Genomic DNA, 18,093 nt, shown 5'->3' on the forward strand with positions numbered 1-18,093 from the left:
TAGGGTTTTAAAGTGATGGTGAAGGAAAGAAATTAAAGAGTAATGTAAAAATATAAATGAGAGTGATGGAGTGATAGATATAAAGTATGAGAGGTGGAGTGATAGGAAGTTGATTGAATCCTCTAAAGGAGTTATTACAGGAAAAAGATTTCACACCTTGAAGGGAGTCAATGGAAAATCAGTCCTGTTCGGAAGTCGGATACAGGAATACCGGAAGTCTGATCAGTTAGAAAAGATGTAGCACGCTATTCAGGATTAGTCTGAAGGTCTGTGCCGAGTTTGGTGCATGTAGCTTAAAAGCTCTAGGAGGAGTTAGTCTTGATAATTTTAGTCTCTGAAGAATAATAATAAGAAGAAGATTAAAATGTTTGAGTACAAACTTTAGGTTGGCTTGAGAAAGCCTAGCATGAAAGTTTGAAGTAGTTGTAAAAGCTTGAAGGTTTTTAGTTTGATATAGTTACAAGTTTTAGTAGTTTTCAAAGTTCAAAGATTACAAGACCATTCAGTCTTTCAAATAGATAGATAGATATTGACCCTCAGATAGATAGATATAGATAGATAGAAAGATAGATAGATAGATGTACAGACAGACAGATAGAGAGATAGATGTACAACCAGATAGATAGATAGATAGATAGATAGATAGATGTACAGACAGACAGATAGATAGATAGATAGATAGATCCTTGCTAACCTGAATCCCATGAAAAAAACCAAAGTCTTTATATTGTTCTGGTGCAGAGATATGTAATTTGTTACTTGGTTGTTAGGGTAACCCCATCTGGTTGGTAAGCCGTAACCAGGGTGATAGAATACATGGCTCCTTTCCATCCTGTGTGAAATAAGTCAACCCAGAAGTCTCTACGATTTTCTGGTGCAGATATATATGATTTGTTACTTGGTTGCTAGGGTAACTGCATCTGGTTTCTAAGCAGTAATAAGGGTGATAGAATATATGGCTCCTTTCCATCCTGTGTGAAATAAGTCAACCCGGAAGTCTCTGGTTGATCTGGTTGATAGGTAGTTAACAGAGTGATAGTTTTCAAAGATAATTTCCGTCCTGATTGAAATAAATCAACCCAGAAGTCTCTATGAATTTCTGGTGCAGAGATATGTGATGTGTTACTCGGTTGCTAGGGTAACCCTATCTGGTTGCTAGGCAGTTACCATAATTATACTTATCAAGTCTCCTTGCCATCCTGATTTAAATAAATCAACCTAGAAGTCTCTACGATTTGCTGGTGCAGAGATATGTGATTTGTTACTCGGTTGCTTGGGTAACCCCATCTGGTTGCTAGGCAGTTACCATAGTGATACTTATCAAGTCTCCTTGCCATCCTGACTGAAATAAATCAACCCAGAAGTCTCTACGATTTTCTGTTGCAGAGATAAGTGATTTGTTACTTGGTTGCTAGGGTAAGCCCATATGGTTTCTATGGTTGCATTTTTCATGATGCTAGCAAGTTTTTAGCATGTTTTAACACTACGCTAGGCAATGATAGCATGTGTTAACATGATGCTAGCACGTTTTTAGCATGTTTTAGCACTTCGCTAGACAATGCTAGCATGTGTTAAAATGAAGCTAGAACGTTTTTAGCATGTTTTAGCACTTCGCTAGGCGATGCTAGCATGTGTTAGCATGATGCTAGCACGTTTTTAGCATGTTTTAGCACTCCGCTAGGTAATGCTAACATATGTTAACATGATGCTAGCACATTTCTAGCATGTTTTAGCACTTCGCTAGACAATGCTAGCATGTGTTAAAATGAAGCTAGAACGTTTTTAGCATGTTTTAGCACTTCGCTAGGCGATGCTAGCATGTGTTAGCATGATGCTAGCACGTTGTTCAGAAAGCTGTTTTGAAAACAAATTGTATTTTTGCAATTCCGTTTGTTGATGCTAGTGGCACAGAAATTACATACTTCAGCTTTAAATAAAATTGGGGGATCAGTAAATTCAGAAGGAACTCATGCACAAAATGGTTTTAAAGATGAATTCTCTTTCAGTTTATCAGTGTAACAGAAACAAGTGTTGCTTTCTGGACATAAAATGCTTGCTTTGCACTGGCAACCCCCACATTCCCTCATTTGTCACACTGGATTTATTACTTCTTTGATATTGTACATAAAAACCTGTCAGAGGCCAGAATGCATAAGGAAGGTGGGGTGGCAAAGGGGGGAACAAGTGAGGAATGATGTTCAAACTATAAATTACTTCATTTGTTCTGCACACACTGTTGTATACTTTTGAAAAGCAATACATTTTTGATTAAAGAAAAAATAAACATGAACTTTCACACTCTACCTCCTGTCCATATGCTTTTTCTTACAGACAGCTGGATCAATGCAGATCTATGTTCAAGACAGTATGTTAGTCATGTGATCAATATTTGATCAATATACAATCTACTTATTGTGCTGTATTTCATTCTCTGTTAAAGACTTGCAGGCTGTAATCTCACTGATGAGTGCTGTAAAAGTTTGTCTTCAGTTCTACAATCATCAAACTCCCTGAGAGAGCTGGACCTGAGTAACAATAACCTGCAGGATTCAGGAGTGAAGCTGCTTTCTGATGCACTGAAGAGTCCTCACTGTACGCTGGAGATACTGAGGTCAGTGATTTTCAGTAGAAATGATCAGGCATTGAAACAGTAAATGTCCTCATATTTTCAGTCATAAGCATTATTTACATAATCATCAGCTATCATCTGCCAGCAAGAGGTCATTATTCTCTTAACCGACAGGACTCCCTACTGAGTTAATGATTCTGACAACTAGGAAAGCATTTCTGATGTATAAAAAAAATACAAATAAATAAACAACGCTCAGTCGCTGGGCGTCTGTGTTCTCATCAAGTGACTAATGAGCTTCTTTTTCTGAAGAACTGACCACACGTCATGCTCTGATCTGTATGAAGATAATTTTGGTGCAAATCAAATGAGCACCTTTTACATTTTGTAGTTATTTGTAGTTGTAGAGATTAGCCGTACATGTGTATCAGTAAATTTGAAGTCACAGAGAAATTTATTTTAAGAGTTGCAAGCTTGTAAATTTTTTTTCTCTCCCACAAACACAACACAACAGTTACACCTTCTCAAATTCTTTAATGCAGGTGCACAAATCCTTTTCTACGAATCACAAATTAAGAAACTCATACGCTCACATTTTGCTACAGTTGTTGCAGTAAATATTTTGCAAAACACATTCACACACCCACATCAAAAAAATTTAATTCACGGACAAATTGTGCTCATCCGCAAATCAGTATGTGAATTCATACAATGAGAGTTGCTCACTTGCAGAATATTTTCTCACAAATATTTTTTTTTTCTTTGATATTTTTCTCGCAGAAACACAAGTACAAAACTATAAATGCTTGAATCTGCTGCTACGAGTCTCAAACACTGTTTTTCGCGCGCTCTCCATTTTGCACCACATGTCTGCGTAAAATATGGATCAATAGTGATTTGTGCATCTGGCAACAGGTGGGTGCTGTTCAGAGATCAGAGAATTTTGGCCAATCAGAAGAGCAAGTTTGGGCGCCTCTCCATTGGCGGAACATGACACCCGAACAGGAAAAAAAAAAAAAAAAAACTTCCATGACCATCTTCCCGAGCTGGCAATGGCAAATACCAATAAAGATATTTTTTTTTCTTTCTTTTTCTGAAATCACTCACCATTATGCATTTGTTTATAGTTTATATATACACGGTGGTCACTGCGGTCAAGCCAGCCGCGATTAAAATCCATATAACAGAAAGACGTGCTTTCTGACTCCTGTTGAGTGCAGAAGATAGCGAGTCTTACTATATTGACGAAAATGCATTTATTAAGTGTTTGTGATGTGCTGGTGTTTATTAATATGTTTGATTTAGCCCATGTGAAATCTGACTGGTTAAGACTCTTGGATAGGGCAGGTAAATATTTTATAACCAAAGTTTAAATAATTTAATGACTTTAAATTGACATATTATAATAAATGTGACTTTTCTGCCAAGGATCGCTCATTGTCATTCATATGTACCTTGTAATAAACTTTCAATTGTAAATCCTGTAGGTTAATTAAAAGTGCAGTGTTTGAGAAAATTAAAGGCAACATAACCCCAAAATTCAAAGTGCATCCTAGCACTTGGATAAATTCCTCATATTCTAACACTCTTAAAAAGCTTTCCTTTATAGGTTTGTTCACATTTTTAAAGGATTATAGGTTAGAGTGACCCTGACTGTTACTGTATCCATTTTCAATCATTTAACTGTACAGCTTTTGAAAAATTTTTAGGCAAAATCAACTCAAAAATTCATCCTAGCACTTGCATCACTTCCTCACGTTCAAACACATCATAAAATGCTTTCCTTTATAGGTTTGTTATTAATATAATTAAAGGCAAAATCACCCCAAAAATCTCATTTTGTCAAGACACATGGATCAGATCCTCATATTCAAACACTTGTAAAAAGATTTCATGTTTGAAGGGTTTCTTGTTCAAACATGACATGCTTATTAACATCTGAAATTTAAACTCATTTAATGTAGTATTGGACAAAATTACAGGGAAATACTCTCCTGACATCATACACATGTCTTCTTACATTTTATGTTTTATATGGCATTGAGATTAACGTAAACTTTAAAATGATCTATCTAAATGAAAACCCAGATACAAGTGACAGATCAGAGAGATAAGGAAAGAGATTTGGTAACACAAAGAAATATCAAAACGATGTCATGTCCTTGTTTTCAAATGATCACACTTTTATAAATTATTTTCTTTTCTTATTTCAGAAAACAGCTATGTGCATCTTAAAGTACAACCACACTTTCGGCATGTTGTTGTACTCATGCACAATCCATCAGAATGCACAACAGTGTCTACTGTGGCTTTAGCACCTGCTGCACACTGATACACCTACCTAATAAAATTAGCTTCTCATATTAGCTTTTTGTCTTATTAGTTAAAAATTACATATTTGCATTTGTATCTTCTGTGACATGTCATAACACAGGTTACATAATACTTATTACACCATCTTTCTGTAATTGACTGTTTATAAAACTCTTGTTTAAATTGCATTAGGTTGTATTGCAGTATTCTCATTATCAATCAATAGTGTGCTTAAGGTGTTCTTGAGTGTCTTGAAAGGCACCTATAAATAAAATGCAATATTATTAATAATAATTAGAAATTATTATAGGAGTAAGCTGTAGCAGAATATCTTTATTGGCATTGGTAAAAAAAAAATATCTTTATTGGTATTTGCCATTGCCAGCTTGGGAAGATGGTCATGGAAGTTTTTTTTTTTTTTTTTCCTGTTCGGGTGTCATGTTCCGCCAATGGAGAGGCGCCCAAACTAGCTCTTCAAATTGGCCAAAATTCTCTGATCTCTGAACAGCGCCCACCTGCTGCCAGATGCACAAATCACTATTGATCCATATTTTACACAGATATGTTGTGCAAAAGGAGAGCACACGAAAAACAGTGTTTGAGACTCGTAGCAGCAGATTCAAGCATTTATAGTTTTGTACTTGTGTTTCTGCGAGAAAAATATCAAAGAAAAAAAAAATATTTGTGAGAAAATATTCTGCAAGTGAGCAACTCTCATTGTATGAATTCACATACTGATTTGCGGATGAGCACAATTTGTCCGTGAATTCAAATTTTTTGATGTGGGTGTGTGAATGTGTTTTGCACCATATTTACTGCAACAACTGTAGCAAAATGTGAGCGTATGAGTTTCTTAATTTGTGATTCGTAGAAAAGGATTTGTGCATCTGCAAAGAAGAATTTGAGAAGGTGTAACTGTTGTGTTGTGTTTGTGGGAGAGAAAAAAATCCACAAGCTTGCAACTCTTAAAATAAATTTCTCTGTGACTTCAAATTTACTGATACACATGTGTGGCTAATCTCTACAACTACAAATAACACTGTCACAGGTGCTCATTTGATTTGCACCAAAATTATCTTCATAGATCTGAATGCTTTCATAAGCAATCACACTCACAGCCGCATATCATCACAAACACTGATTGTAATCCATAGTGATTCTGTCACCAAGATGTTTTCTGTGACTCTCCAACACTAAAATGACTAATAAAATAAGAAAGTGGAGGTAGAGCAGCCTTTTTTATTGAACAGAATTCCTATTATCACTGAAAGCTGTGGCAAACCCAGAGAGGATAAACACACAATCACAAACATCCACAGAATAAAGTTACTTCATGAATCCCATCCTAATTCACTATTATAATTGTTTATGTTTACACGGTAATCCTGTTGTTACTTTGGTGACCTCCATGTGACAGGTAATCAGAAATAGAGTTCGACATATCTGTCACCCCTCCACCATTCTGAGTCTATAAAGAGAGCGAGATCTCAGCAATTTACCAATCACAGTCGATAAATGTGACACCCTCAGCCAAGAGTGAGTTGTTTGGTGTAGACTAGTGTGACACTGACTTTAGTGACTGCCACTGCAGTTCTTCTGAAACTGTGGGGGACTAGTTCTGGAATAATCTGTTGTATAAAACTACTTTCTGATCATTTTGTTCTTTGTTTAGATTGGCAGCTTGTAGATTCACTGGTCAGTGCTGTGAAAGTTTGTCTTCAGTTCTACAATTATCAAACGCCTCAAGTCTGAGAGAGCTGGATCTGAGTAACAATGACCTGCAGGATTCAGGAGTGAAGCTGCTCTCTGATGCACTGAAGAGTCCTCACTGTACACTGGAAATACTGAGGTTTGTGTTTGCAGTTCATTATTACATTGGAATGTAAGTTATGAATATATTGTGGTTCATAGTGAGTATCATGTGGATACTCTCTACATGTGGTTGGGCTCCCTCTACTGAATCTGGTTCCTGTCAAGGAAATCAAGTCCTTTTGATTCTGACAGCACAATTCAAAATGATCACAACATACATTTTTGACCAGCTCTTTACGACAATCTTCTTAAAATGTTCAGATGATAAAGAAACTTGCTGCAGATATACAGTATAATTTGATCTGATACCACAAACAAACAAAAACAATGCAATGCAACAAAAAATAATAATAGTGGAGTCAGTGTGACTGCAGGTAGGTGATATACTGTCTAGTATATCTCAATTATGTTCTTCCTATTTTATGTATTTATATATCAATATTTATGTATTTGCTCTGAAATGTCATGAGAGTAATAGTATAAATAATCAGAGTAACATAATTTCAACCAAACAGCCATTGTAGCAAAGTAGATAAAAAATCTTTAAAGCAAGACATAAACATTTTGTTACAAGCAATGAAAACATGTTTTCCAGACAGTTTTTAATAAACAAAGGAAGAATTATGTTTTTTCATATTACAAAAACATGTCTGTGTAAAAACGGTGTGCAAAAACTACAACTTCACACACTTGTGTTTTGGAACCCAGTCAGGTTGAATATTATTGTAATATATGAGTGAATTATTATTAAACTGAGAGGATTAGAATTGTTGGCTATAGAAGTGATATATTTCTGACATATCTATTTCACCTGGTAAGGGAACACAGAGACCTGTGATGCTCACTGGTTTTTACGGTGCATTCTGGGATTTTTGGGGAGTGACTGTTTCAGTTCAATGGACCAATTTTGAGACTGGGACAACCCTAGAAATGGCCGACTCCCTGACCAGTGCGCTGACTTATGATCAAGTGCTGATTGAGATGCACCATATGAGTTCAGTCTAAGTGTACTTCACAGGTACCAGGGGCCTGATATATAAATGTTACATACACCCCAAATTGGGCTTTGAAATTATTCTAATTTTTTTTCATAATCTTTCCGTAAATATGTGCACACCGTCTGTACACTCTTGACTGCGTTCGCACTCTTATACTGGTGTGTGTGAATTGGCAACTCCAACAGGCCAAGTAATGTACCTACTGATTATTGCATATGAATCGCAGCTCTACCTATCGTCCCAGCCTGATGACCCAACTGTCTCAACTAATTCCAGCAGCAAGGTGACGGGAATAACACACACATGCGCTGAACAAATCTGAATGATTGGTGCACGCCATCTCCTTTTATACCCGTATATCCGGGGCGGAGATCGGCATGCAAATTCCACTCGCCAATTTTCATTTACCTTTTTTGAATAAAGCAAAGGTGATTAAGGCTCTCAAGAGCAAACCCTTAGTGTCACTACTTCGACACAACATCTTGTTCACTCCATCAGAGACAGAGGTTGCATCAGTAACCAAGACAATTATCTGACTGTTGTATGTGTTTTTGAGATTATCTAACAGTTGATGTTTGTGTTTTTAGATTATCTGACAGTTGATGTTTGTGTTGTAGATTATCTGACTGGTGTCTGTGTGTTTGTAGATTATCTGGCTGTATGGTGACAGAGGCTGGCTTTTGTTCTGTGGCTTCAGCTCTGAGTTCAAACCTCTCACACCTAAGAGAGCTGGATCTGAGCTACAATCACCCAGGAGAATCAGGGGCCACACTGCTCTCTAAGAGACTCAAGGATCCAAACTGCACACTGGACAAACTGAAGTATGTTGAGCTGTAAAACCCTGTTTACACACATAATCCATCCCCCAATTGCTCTTGAATACACTGAATGGCCAGTGAATGCACTGAAATAGCACCTGTATTTATTCCTTTCAAAAAATTACAATCCCTAACAAATACACACAGTTTCATTATAGTTTCATTAGAATGATGATATTTTTGTAATCATGAAATGTTACCAGAAATCCTATTTTACACATTTTCTAAAGAGTAATCTTCAAGCATCTGTCACTTAACCCTTTCACACTTACTGGTGCATATTTGGTGATGGTTAATGACTGACCCCTCAGAATTGTGTCACACATTTGTTTCTACAACAGTCATTGCTGTCAGATTAAAATGGGTTTCATGCAAACACTAAACTGCGCTGCCTTAACACCAGCATCTGATCTGTTCTCCCCCAGTAACACCAGCTTTTATAATCACACAAACTTAGTAATACAGTCTTTTCAAGCACATGGTATGAATATTTTATAACACAGACATCCAAATGGTCACAAAAGTACCACTATAAAAGTTTACTCGTATACGTAACGTGATCACTGATCCTCACAGCCATGTCTGTTTACATTAGGCAGCCATTCTGTTGTCAATCATAAGTAACTCAAACAGCAACTGAATAGTCTTCTCAAGCACACAGTATGCTTGTTCTTTAAAAGAGATTGTCACAAAAACACCACGATAACAGACAACAGCCCAGCTATATGCAGTCAAGATATCAGGGAAACACAATCCAGCCATCTTTGTTTACATTAGGTGGCAATTTGTTTGTCACACACATTGGTATCCCTATCAATATGAGAACTCTCCATCGACATAATGATTTTTATACTAAAGGTCGACCAATAGTGAATTTTACAGATATAACTAAGTTGGGCAGTACCTGCCGATAACCGATTAATCAACCGATAGTTTTTCAAATTGATCCTGAATGAAAAAATAACAAACTAAAATAGTGCTGAACTTTTATTACAAATATAAACAATACCGACTGAACCATGAAAATGTATTGTACTTTTTAAAAACGAAATAATGTAAATATATAAATATTTATATATGAACTAATATTAAAATTTTAAAGTCAGCTGATTTTAAATTAACATTGTTTCCTTAGTCCACAAGATGGCCCAATAAATACATAAAATATTCAGCACCCTTATATTATTGCTTAGAACATTCCTGTCCTAGCTGTTAAAAAAAGAGCATTTCATTTTCAAATAATGTGCATGAAATAAATAAATAAAAAGTTTTAGGCAGTTTGTATTCTCAAATGTTAAAAGTCAAATGAGGGGGGAAAACACTTAAATAGACAGTTCACATGGTGTTACACTTGTACTGATTCCTACTACTCCAGACTCAAGCTTCATAATAACAGTGAAATACCACATTGTTTTCTATTCAGTACAGTTTTATGTAGAGTAGCAATATTCACAGTTCCCCGTCTCTCGCGCTCTCGATGTTGTGTCGAAGACGCGACACTAGGGGTCTCTCTTGAGCGCCGAATATGCCTCTGATCTATTAAAAAAGGCAAATGGAAATTAGGCAGACAGTATATGCATACCCCGCCCCGGACATACGGGTATAAAAGCGGGCAAATGTGTCGAGTTCACTCAGAAATCTTCTTCCGAGCCGATGGTCGTGTTGCAGTCAGCTACGAGTTAAACACCTGTTCCTGTTTTCCTCTGATGCTTGCCTGTTGGATTCGACGGCGCATTACAAAGGCTTTCTCCTTCTCTGCACGGCAGTGCAGTTTGCCCCTGGGTGCTTTGACAGCGCAAGAAACTTGAATCACACTATAAAAAGAGTGATTTCCTCTAAAATAGTTATTTCCTCTAAAAGAGCAAATACGCAACTGGTGTTGAACGTCCTTTTCAGGACGCATCTTTATAAAGATGCCCTTCCGCCCCTGCGTAGTTTCTGGATGCAGTAGAGTGCTCTCCGCTTCAGATGGCCACAGGCGTTGTCTCGTGTGTCTGCGTTGCGATCACACCGAGGCAGCGTTTGTGGATGGTTCATGTTCTCACTGCAAGAACATGACCATGGCAACGTTGCAGTTGCGTCTTGCTTTCAATCGATGGAGGCGATCTGGGGATGGCAGCGGGTGCAGCTCCGCCGGGCACGCTCCTCGGACCACCCGCCCCCCGGCACGCTCGTTGACTCCCGTCCGGAGTCAGCGGCTCACCTCACGGCCAGTCTGCCTATCCTCTAGAGCTTGAGGTGGATGAGCTCACCGCTGCATCGGAGAGCGCACTGAATACACTGAATGGCCAGTGAATGCACTGAAATAGCACCTGTATTTATTCCTTACAAAAAATTTAAATCCCTAACAAATACACACAGATGACATATTATAGTGTTTCATTAGAAATTCATTTTTGTAATCATGAAATGTTACCAGATATTCCATTTTACACATTTTCTAAAGAGTAATCTTCAAGCATCTGCCACTTAACCCTTTCACGGGAGATCAGATCAGATGCTGGTGTTACTGGGGGAGATCAGATCAGATGCTGGTGTTACTGGGGGAGATCAGATCAGATGCTGGTGTTACTGGAGGAGATCAGATTAGATGCTGGTGTTACTGGGGGAGATCAGATCAGATGCTGGTGTTACTGGAGGAAAACAGATCAGATGCTGGTGTTACTGGAGGAGATCAGATCAGATGCTGGTGTTACTGGGGGAGATCAGATCAGATGCTGGTGTTACTGGGGGAGATCAGATCAGATGCTGGTGTTACTGTGGGAGATCAGATCAGATGCTGGTGTTACTGGAGGAAAACAGATCAGATGCTGGTGTTACTGGAGGAGATCAGATCAGATGCTGGTGTTACTGGAGGAAAACAGATCAGATGCTGGTGTTACTGGGGGAGATCAGATCAGATGCTGGTGTTACTGTGGGAGATCAGATCAGATGCTGGTGTTACTGGGGGAGAACAGATCAGATGCCGGTGTTACTGGGGGAGATCAGATCAGATGCTGGTGTTTCTGGAGGAGATCAGATCAGATGCTGGTGTTACTGGGGGAGATCAGATCAGATGCCGGTGTTACTGGGGGAGATCAGATCAGATGCTGGTGTTACTGGTGGAGATCAGTTCAGATGCTGGTGTTACTGGGGGAGATCAGATAAGATGCTGGTGTTACTGGAGGAGATCAGATCAGATGCTGGTGTTACTGGGGGAGATCAGATCAGATCAGATGCTGGTGTTACTGGAGAAGATCAGATCAGATGCTGGTGTTACTGGGGGAGATCAGATCAGATGCTGGTGTTACTGGAGGAAAACAGATCAGATGCTGGTGTTACTGGGGGAGATCAGATCAGATGCTGATGTTACTGGGGGAGATCAGATCAGATGCTGGTGTTACTGTTACTGGGGGAGATCAGATCAGATGCTGGTGTTACTGGTGGAGATCAGTTCAGATGCTGGTGTTTCTGGGGGAGATCAGATCAGATGCTGGTGTTACTGGGGGAGATCAGATCAGATGCTGGTGTTACTGGGGAGATCAGATCATATGCTGGTGTTACTGGGGGAGAACAGATCAGATGCCGGTGTTACTGGGGGAGATCAGATCAGATGCTGGTGTTTCTGGAGGAGATCAGATCAGATGCTGGTGTTACTGGGGGAGATCAGATCAGATGCTGGTGTTACTGGGGGAGATCAGATCAGATGCTGGTGTTACTGGAGGAGATCAGATCAGATGCTGGTGTTTCTGGGGGAGATCAGATCAGATGCTGGTGTTACTGGGGGAGATCAGATCAGATGCTGGTGTTACTGGGGAGATCAGATCATATGCTGGTGTTACTGGGGGAGGACCATCATGCATCAGTTGTAGCTCAATTCATTATTGAGCTGCACCCCCTCAGAAACCAATCACTGCCTTAATGTACTTCAGTCACAGTACTTTTATTTTCTTATGTTCATAATGTCCTGTTAAATGCTTATTTTATTTTATATTGTATAGTGTATATTGTTATTATAGTTTTTATTTTATTTGATTCATTACCTGGCACCTTATTTTAATTCTATCTTTATTGTTATTTGTATTGTCATTATCTGTTTTGTGTATTAATGCTTTGGCAATATTGTATGTAAACACAATCATGCCAATAAAGTACTTTTAAATTGAAATTGAATTGAGAGAGAGAGAGAGAGAATTTTCTCTGTGTGTTATTTCAGATAAAATCACTTTCAGCACTTTGAAGGAAGTTCATTTTCTATAACTGTACGGTTATGAAGTAGTTCAGGTTTGTTGATCTCATTACAGTTTCATATCAAAGATTCATACAGTCAATATACAAGATTCACAGAGTCGTGCAGTGTAGACATTGATCAAGCAAACAAATCAATATTCAAACTATTTTAATTAGTTTTAAGATCCATGGAAGATTACACAGCAATTACAATCACAACAATAAACTTATTCTGAGTCTCACACTTTATATCCCACAATGCATTTCATCACAGATGTGTGAATTGTGTTTCAGGTGAACTGAATGTGATGTCATCATTTGTGTGTGTTTGTGTTTTTATAGTGTGGATCATGGAGGAGAGTTCAGGATTACAGCAGGACCACGCAAATGTAGGTCTACACACACACATCACACATTTACACTCTCTCACACACAACACCCACCCACACACACACACATATAAAGTTGCCTCCTAAAAGAGATAACATGCTTCAAAAGAGGAGACTTGCAACCCATTGTAATTTTAATCACCAAATCAATTTGCCCATGTCTTGACAATTCAAGTTCTAATATTTCATCACAAATAAACGGGGGCACATTGGAAAGAACAACTTTCTTTGTGGGATTAACAAGCGGGAAAACAGGAAACTGTTCATCATTAATAACTACCCCTCATTCAACAATTAAATTTACTTTCTCATATGACTCCAGAAAAAGTACAACTGCACTATTCATTCTTGCTGCCGACTTTATACAGTTGTGTCTCCTCAATGGAGCATTCCACTCCATTCCAAACTCACACACACAAACAAACAAGCAAACACACACAGGTTTAGTGATTGTTGTGTTAGAAGTGTTTTTTTCTCTTCTTGTGTTCAGATGTCTGTGATCTCACACTGGATTCAAACACAGCACACCCTGAACTCATTCTGTCTGAGGGGAACAGGAAGGTGTCACGTGTGAGAGATTGTCAGTCATATCCTGATCATCCAGAGAGATTTGATGTACATCATCAGGTTTTGTGTAGAGAGAGTCTGACTGGACACTGTTACTGGGAGACTCAATGGAGTGGAGTTGGTGCTGGTATAGCAGTGTCATATAAAGAAATCAGCAGGAAAGGAGAGAGTCGTGACTGTCGGTTTGGATTCAATGTAAACTCCTGGAGTCTGTGGTGCTTTAATGATGGATTCATTGTCTATCACAATAATAACAGTACTGACATACCTTCCCCTTCAGTCGACTGTAAGAGAGTAGGAGTGTATTTGGACTGTCCGGCCGGCACTCTGTCCTTCTACAGAGTCTCTGACACACACACACTCACACACTTACACACATTCAACACCACATTCACTCGACCCCTCTATGCTGGATTTAGAGTTTATTCTGATTCTTCAGTGAGTCTGTGTGAAATTGATCATTAGAGACACACACACACACACACACACAACTGGATGAGTGAAATATACTCACTGTATCTCACATCAACACAACTCCAAACTCTTTCTACAAATCATTTACTACTCAGGGTTTTTATACAGATTCAATGAATATTATACAAATATTATTATTATACTAATCAAAACACAATGAACAGTTGCTGCTTGACCACACTGTCCTGTGATGCTGAAGACCTTGAAGTGGAGAAATCTAACAGCACACAACATATGAAATAAACATATCCTTAAAAATAAGACAAATGTTCAATTACAAATGATATAAAAATGTCTATATATATATATCTAAAAAGAAAATAATGTGTGTGAATTAAACAACAAGTACAACACAAATGTATGTTTGCTCTCTTGAAGCTGTTTACTCACTTAAACTACATCATTAGATCCTTCAGCTTTATCTAAATGTGTCTAAACTATTCCTTTAACTGTATTTAGTGTTCACTGTTGTCCTGCAGGTGTCATCATCAGTCTATGATCTTAAGCTGCTCTTAACACTGTATGATTACTCTATTACTCTACTCTCGTTAATCTATGAGCAGTTTGAAGTGCTACTTAAGTTACAAAACTAAAATGAATCATTAGAAGGATTTTACGATCTACTTCGGCTGATACGATGTTTTCGGGGGGAAAGGTCCTGGTTGCCATGTGCTGTTTTAACACACGTTGCCCCCTGTGTGTATGTCAGGACATGCAACTGTATTCATATGTATCAGTCATGATCTATTCTAATTCAACATAAACAGCCAAAACAATGTGTGCTAAAGAAGACCTCTGAAACATGATGTGTGTGCTTGTCCCTTTAGGGAGGCGTCTCAAAGCACAGATAGAATCTTCTTTTCATTCTAAAATGGAACTTTGTGTGGAATAATTAACACAATTGTTGAACTCACATGAACTGATTTAAATGCCATGACACAAAAATGTTTCATTGATTTTTGAGCAGTTAACCTGATGCAAGGAATATTTGCCATCTTCCTTCTCCGTTCTTTGATACACTCTTTAGATGGATCGATATTGGATGTATGTGGAATCTCAGGAAACTGTTCCACATTTTCTTTTGCCTTTTAACAAAATGAACAATGTTTGTTATAGCAGCAGAGCTTATAAAAAGACATATGGTTAATTAATGTCAATTAGAAGACTTTTTGTCAGTGACATCAATGTCTAAAGTGACCCAGTTTATCAGATTTCATCACAGTTTTGAAAGATTCATCATCTATTCATTAAAAGGTTACCTGTAAGAGAAACAACTCGTTCCATCTTTTGGACTGTGTGTGAAATGTGACCAGACTTCCTCTGAATATTCACACACGCTTCCTTTCTGAGGAACTTGAGGTAAAGTTTATAATTGTGTGCAAAACAACCCCGCACCCTGTTCAGGGCCTGTTATAGCACATACACATAGTATTACTTTAATTTAACATGAGTAGTACCTTGAACCCGATAACTTTGTCTCTTTTGATATTTGATGATAACTTGATGACGCTGTCTCATGTCTCGTCGTAATTTCTTCATGGCTAAAGCGGCGCGCGACCAAGTACTGAGTGTAGCTCGCAGCCCCCTCTGGTGGTGATAATAATCACTACTTCATTGCTCTGGTACTCCACGGGCTGTGTTGATCGGACTATTTGCTGTGTATTTGCGGGTAGTTTTGAACGTGCTGTAAAACGGGGACATTTCTGGGGACAGGCAATCAAAAACCGGGACCAATGTAAATGCACTTAATTCTTTTATATATATATTTGGGACACTCTCACACACACACACACACACACACACACACACACACACACACACACACAAAATGACACACACACTCACACTTCAAAACACTGGTCAAAACTGTGAATTCTGATGCACAATGTAAAATAATGATTATATAATAATGAATACATGTCATATTTCATTCATTCATTCGTTATCTGTGCTTCACTGCTCATAAACTGTATAAGGGAAATAAAATGTGCACCCATACATTTATGCATTTGGCAGATGCTTTTATCCAGACTTACTACAGGGACAATCCCCCCGGAGCAACCTGGAGTTAAGTGCCTTGCTCAAGAGCACAATGGTGGTGGCTGTGGGGTTTGAACCAGCAACCTTCTGATTAGCCCTGTGCTTTAGCCACTATGCCACCACCACCCCATACAATCATCTACAACATATTACAACATATTTAAGAGACACGGGGGAGTGACTTGATTGGTCTGAGATCATTTTACTGACAGCTGATTGGTTCATTTTATTGATAAATTCATAGAAACAATCGCAAATTCGGGATGAACATACAGTATTTTATATGAAGTTATAATAATATAAGCAGTACACAAAATACATCTTTTATAAAAAAAGATCAAATACGTCTTATTATTGTATACCAATTTATTGCATTTCTTTACTAAAGACAATAAACAAATTATACATCAAGAAAGAGAAATAAAAAAACATTTTTATTTTGAATAAGCAAATCAAATCACCATTCACAACATATTCTATAAATAACATGTGTAATTCATTCATTTAAATGTTATATTTTATTTCAAATAAAGTGGAAAGTTAAGCATCACCTCATTATTTAAATATTAAATGAGCTATGACATCATACCTCTTATTTGAACTAATTTTATTGAAAAATCCAGAATCTGAAGGAAACAATCTAAATTAATTTATAATATTTCTAAGTAAATCCCATTTATGTTCCCATTCCAGACTTTTATTATTAATGATAAATGTTATTTGGTATATTTCTGAAATCGTTTCTCTCCATCAATGGCGGTTTTTGCTTTAAGACATTTTTTGGTAATCTGTTACAAAGTGTTACGAGGCAGACAAGGAGTTGGATCCAAATGCAGTGACTTTATTTAACAGCGGTGAAAACTAACGGACACAACACAAACAAAGGAAATACCCGCGATGGGGAAACAAAACGCAAACACGGAACACATGAAAGGCAGAACCGGCAGGATGAACACGAGGAAGAGCACGAAGACAGGCGTCCACAAACATCAACGATAGACAAGGGAATGGAGAACAAACAGGGTATATATACACTGGATACAAGATGATGACAAACTACAATCAGGTGAGCACAATGACACACGGCTGGCAGTGATGAGTGCTGGGAAATGTAGTTTTAACACGAAGACAGTGAAACACGGGGCGGACAACAAGGAAAACGTGACATGGACTATGAACAGAGACGGGAGAAACAGAAAACACGGGACAGACAACAAGGGATCATAACACAAAGCTGCTATTCTGATTACCCCAAATATATTAATTCAGTTTTATTTCTTCAGGACAATGACATTTGACCCAAAATACTGTTTTCAAGTTAAATATTAAATGTGTAATTCCAATAAGTTGTTCATTTAGAGCACTCGTATAGAGTTTGACTGTAATGAGCATTTTATTCTCCACAATTTCATCAACAATCCCCTTTTACCAGCGATTATATCTCCTTTGAATAACAGCTGTTATAAAACATCTCATTGAGGAGTGTGGAATATATTATACGAGATTTCTTCATTTTTATTTGTAATTCATCCTCCCTACATATCATTTTATTCAGAAATGTCCAAAGTATAAATGTTAACACTGTTAGCAAAACTAGCAGTAACTTTTATTATAGTCCCTTCCAGTGATCTGATTCCAGACAACTCACATGACTATCTCAAACAAGACACTGATCCCAACACATTTCTGCTGGTGGAGGAAGAACTTCATCTGTCCATGAAACTCTGTGTAAGTCTCCAGAACTGTAGATAGAGACACAACGGTCATCCTCTCACAGATCTCGAACTCTCTCGAATGTCATTCTAATATTCAAGACGTTCATTTGTGGAGATCGCAATGGGGACTAGATTAATGGGTCTCTCATGGCACTGTCCATTCTGCTGGGGTTTGTATCTTGAAAAATA

The 18,093-nt window shown here is 37.9% G+C and overlaps 1 protein-coding gene across 1 annotated transcript in view; it reads left to right on the top strand.

Annotated features, from left to right (window-relative positions):
- The window catches only part of LOC127652407 (uncharacterized), a 746,522-nt gene that overhangs the window by 24,760 nt on the left and 703,669 nt on the right, over positions 1-18,093 (top strand). The window contains exons 5-8 of the mRNA XM_052138529.1: positions 2,441-2,611; positions 6,555-6,731; positions 8,340-8,513; positions 13,062-13,095. Coding sequence (XP_051994489.1) covers positions 2,441-2,611; positions 6,555-6,731; positions 8,340-8,513; positions 13,062-13,095 — 556 coding nt within the window. The remainder of the gene's footprint in view (positions 1-2,440; positions 2,612-6,554; positions 6,732-8,339; positions 8,514-13,061; positions 13,096-18,093) is intronic.

This window comes from Xyrauchen texanus, chromosome 12 (genome assembly GCF_025860055.1).
Source record: "Xyrauchen texanus isolate HMW12.3.18 chromosome 12, RBS_HiC_50CHRs, whole genome shotgun sequence".
Classification (NCBI taxonomy): Eukaryota; Metazoa; Chordata; class Actinopteri; order Cypriniformes; family Catostomidae; genus Xyrauchen; species Xyrauchen texanus.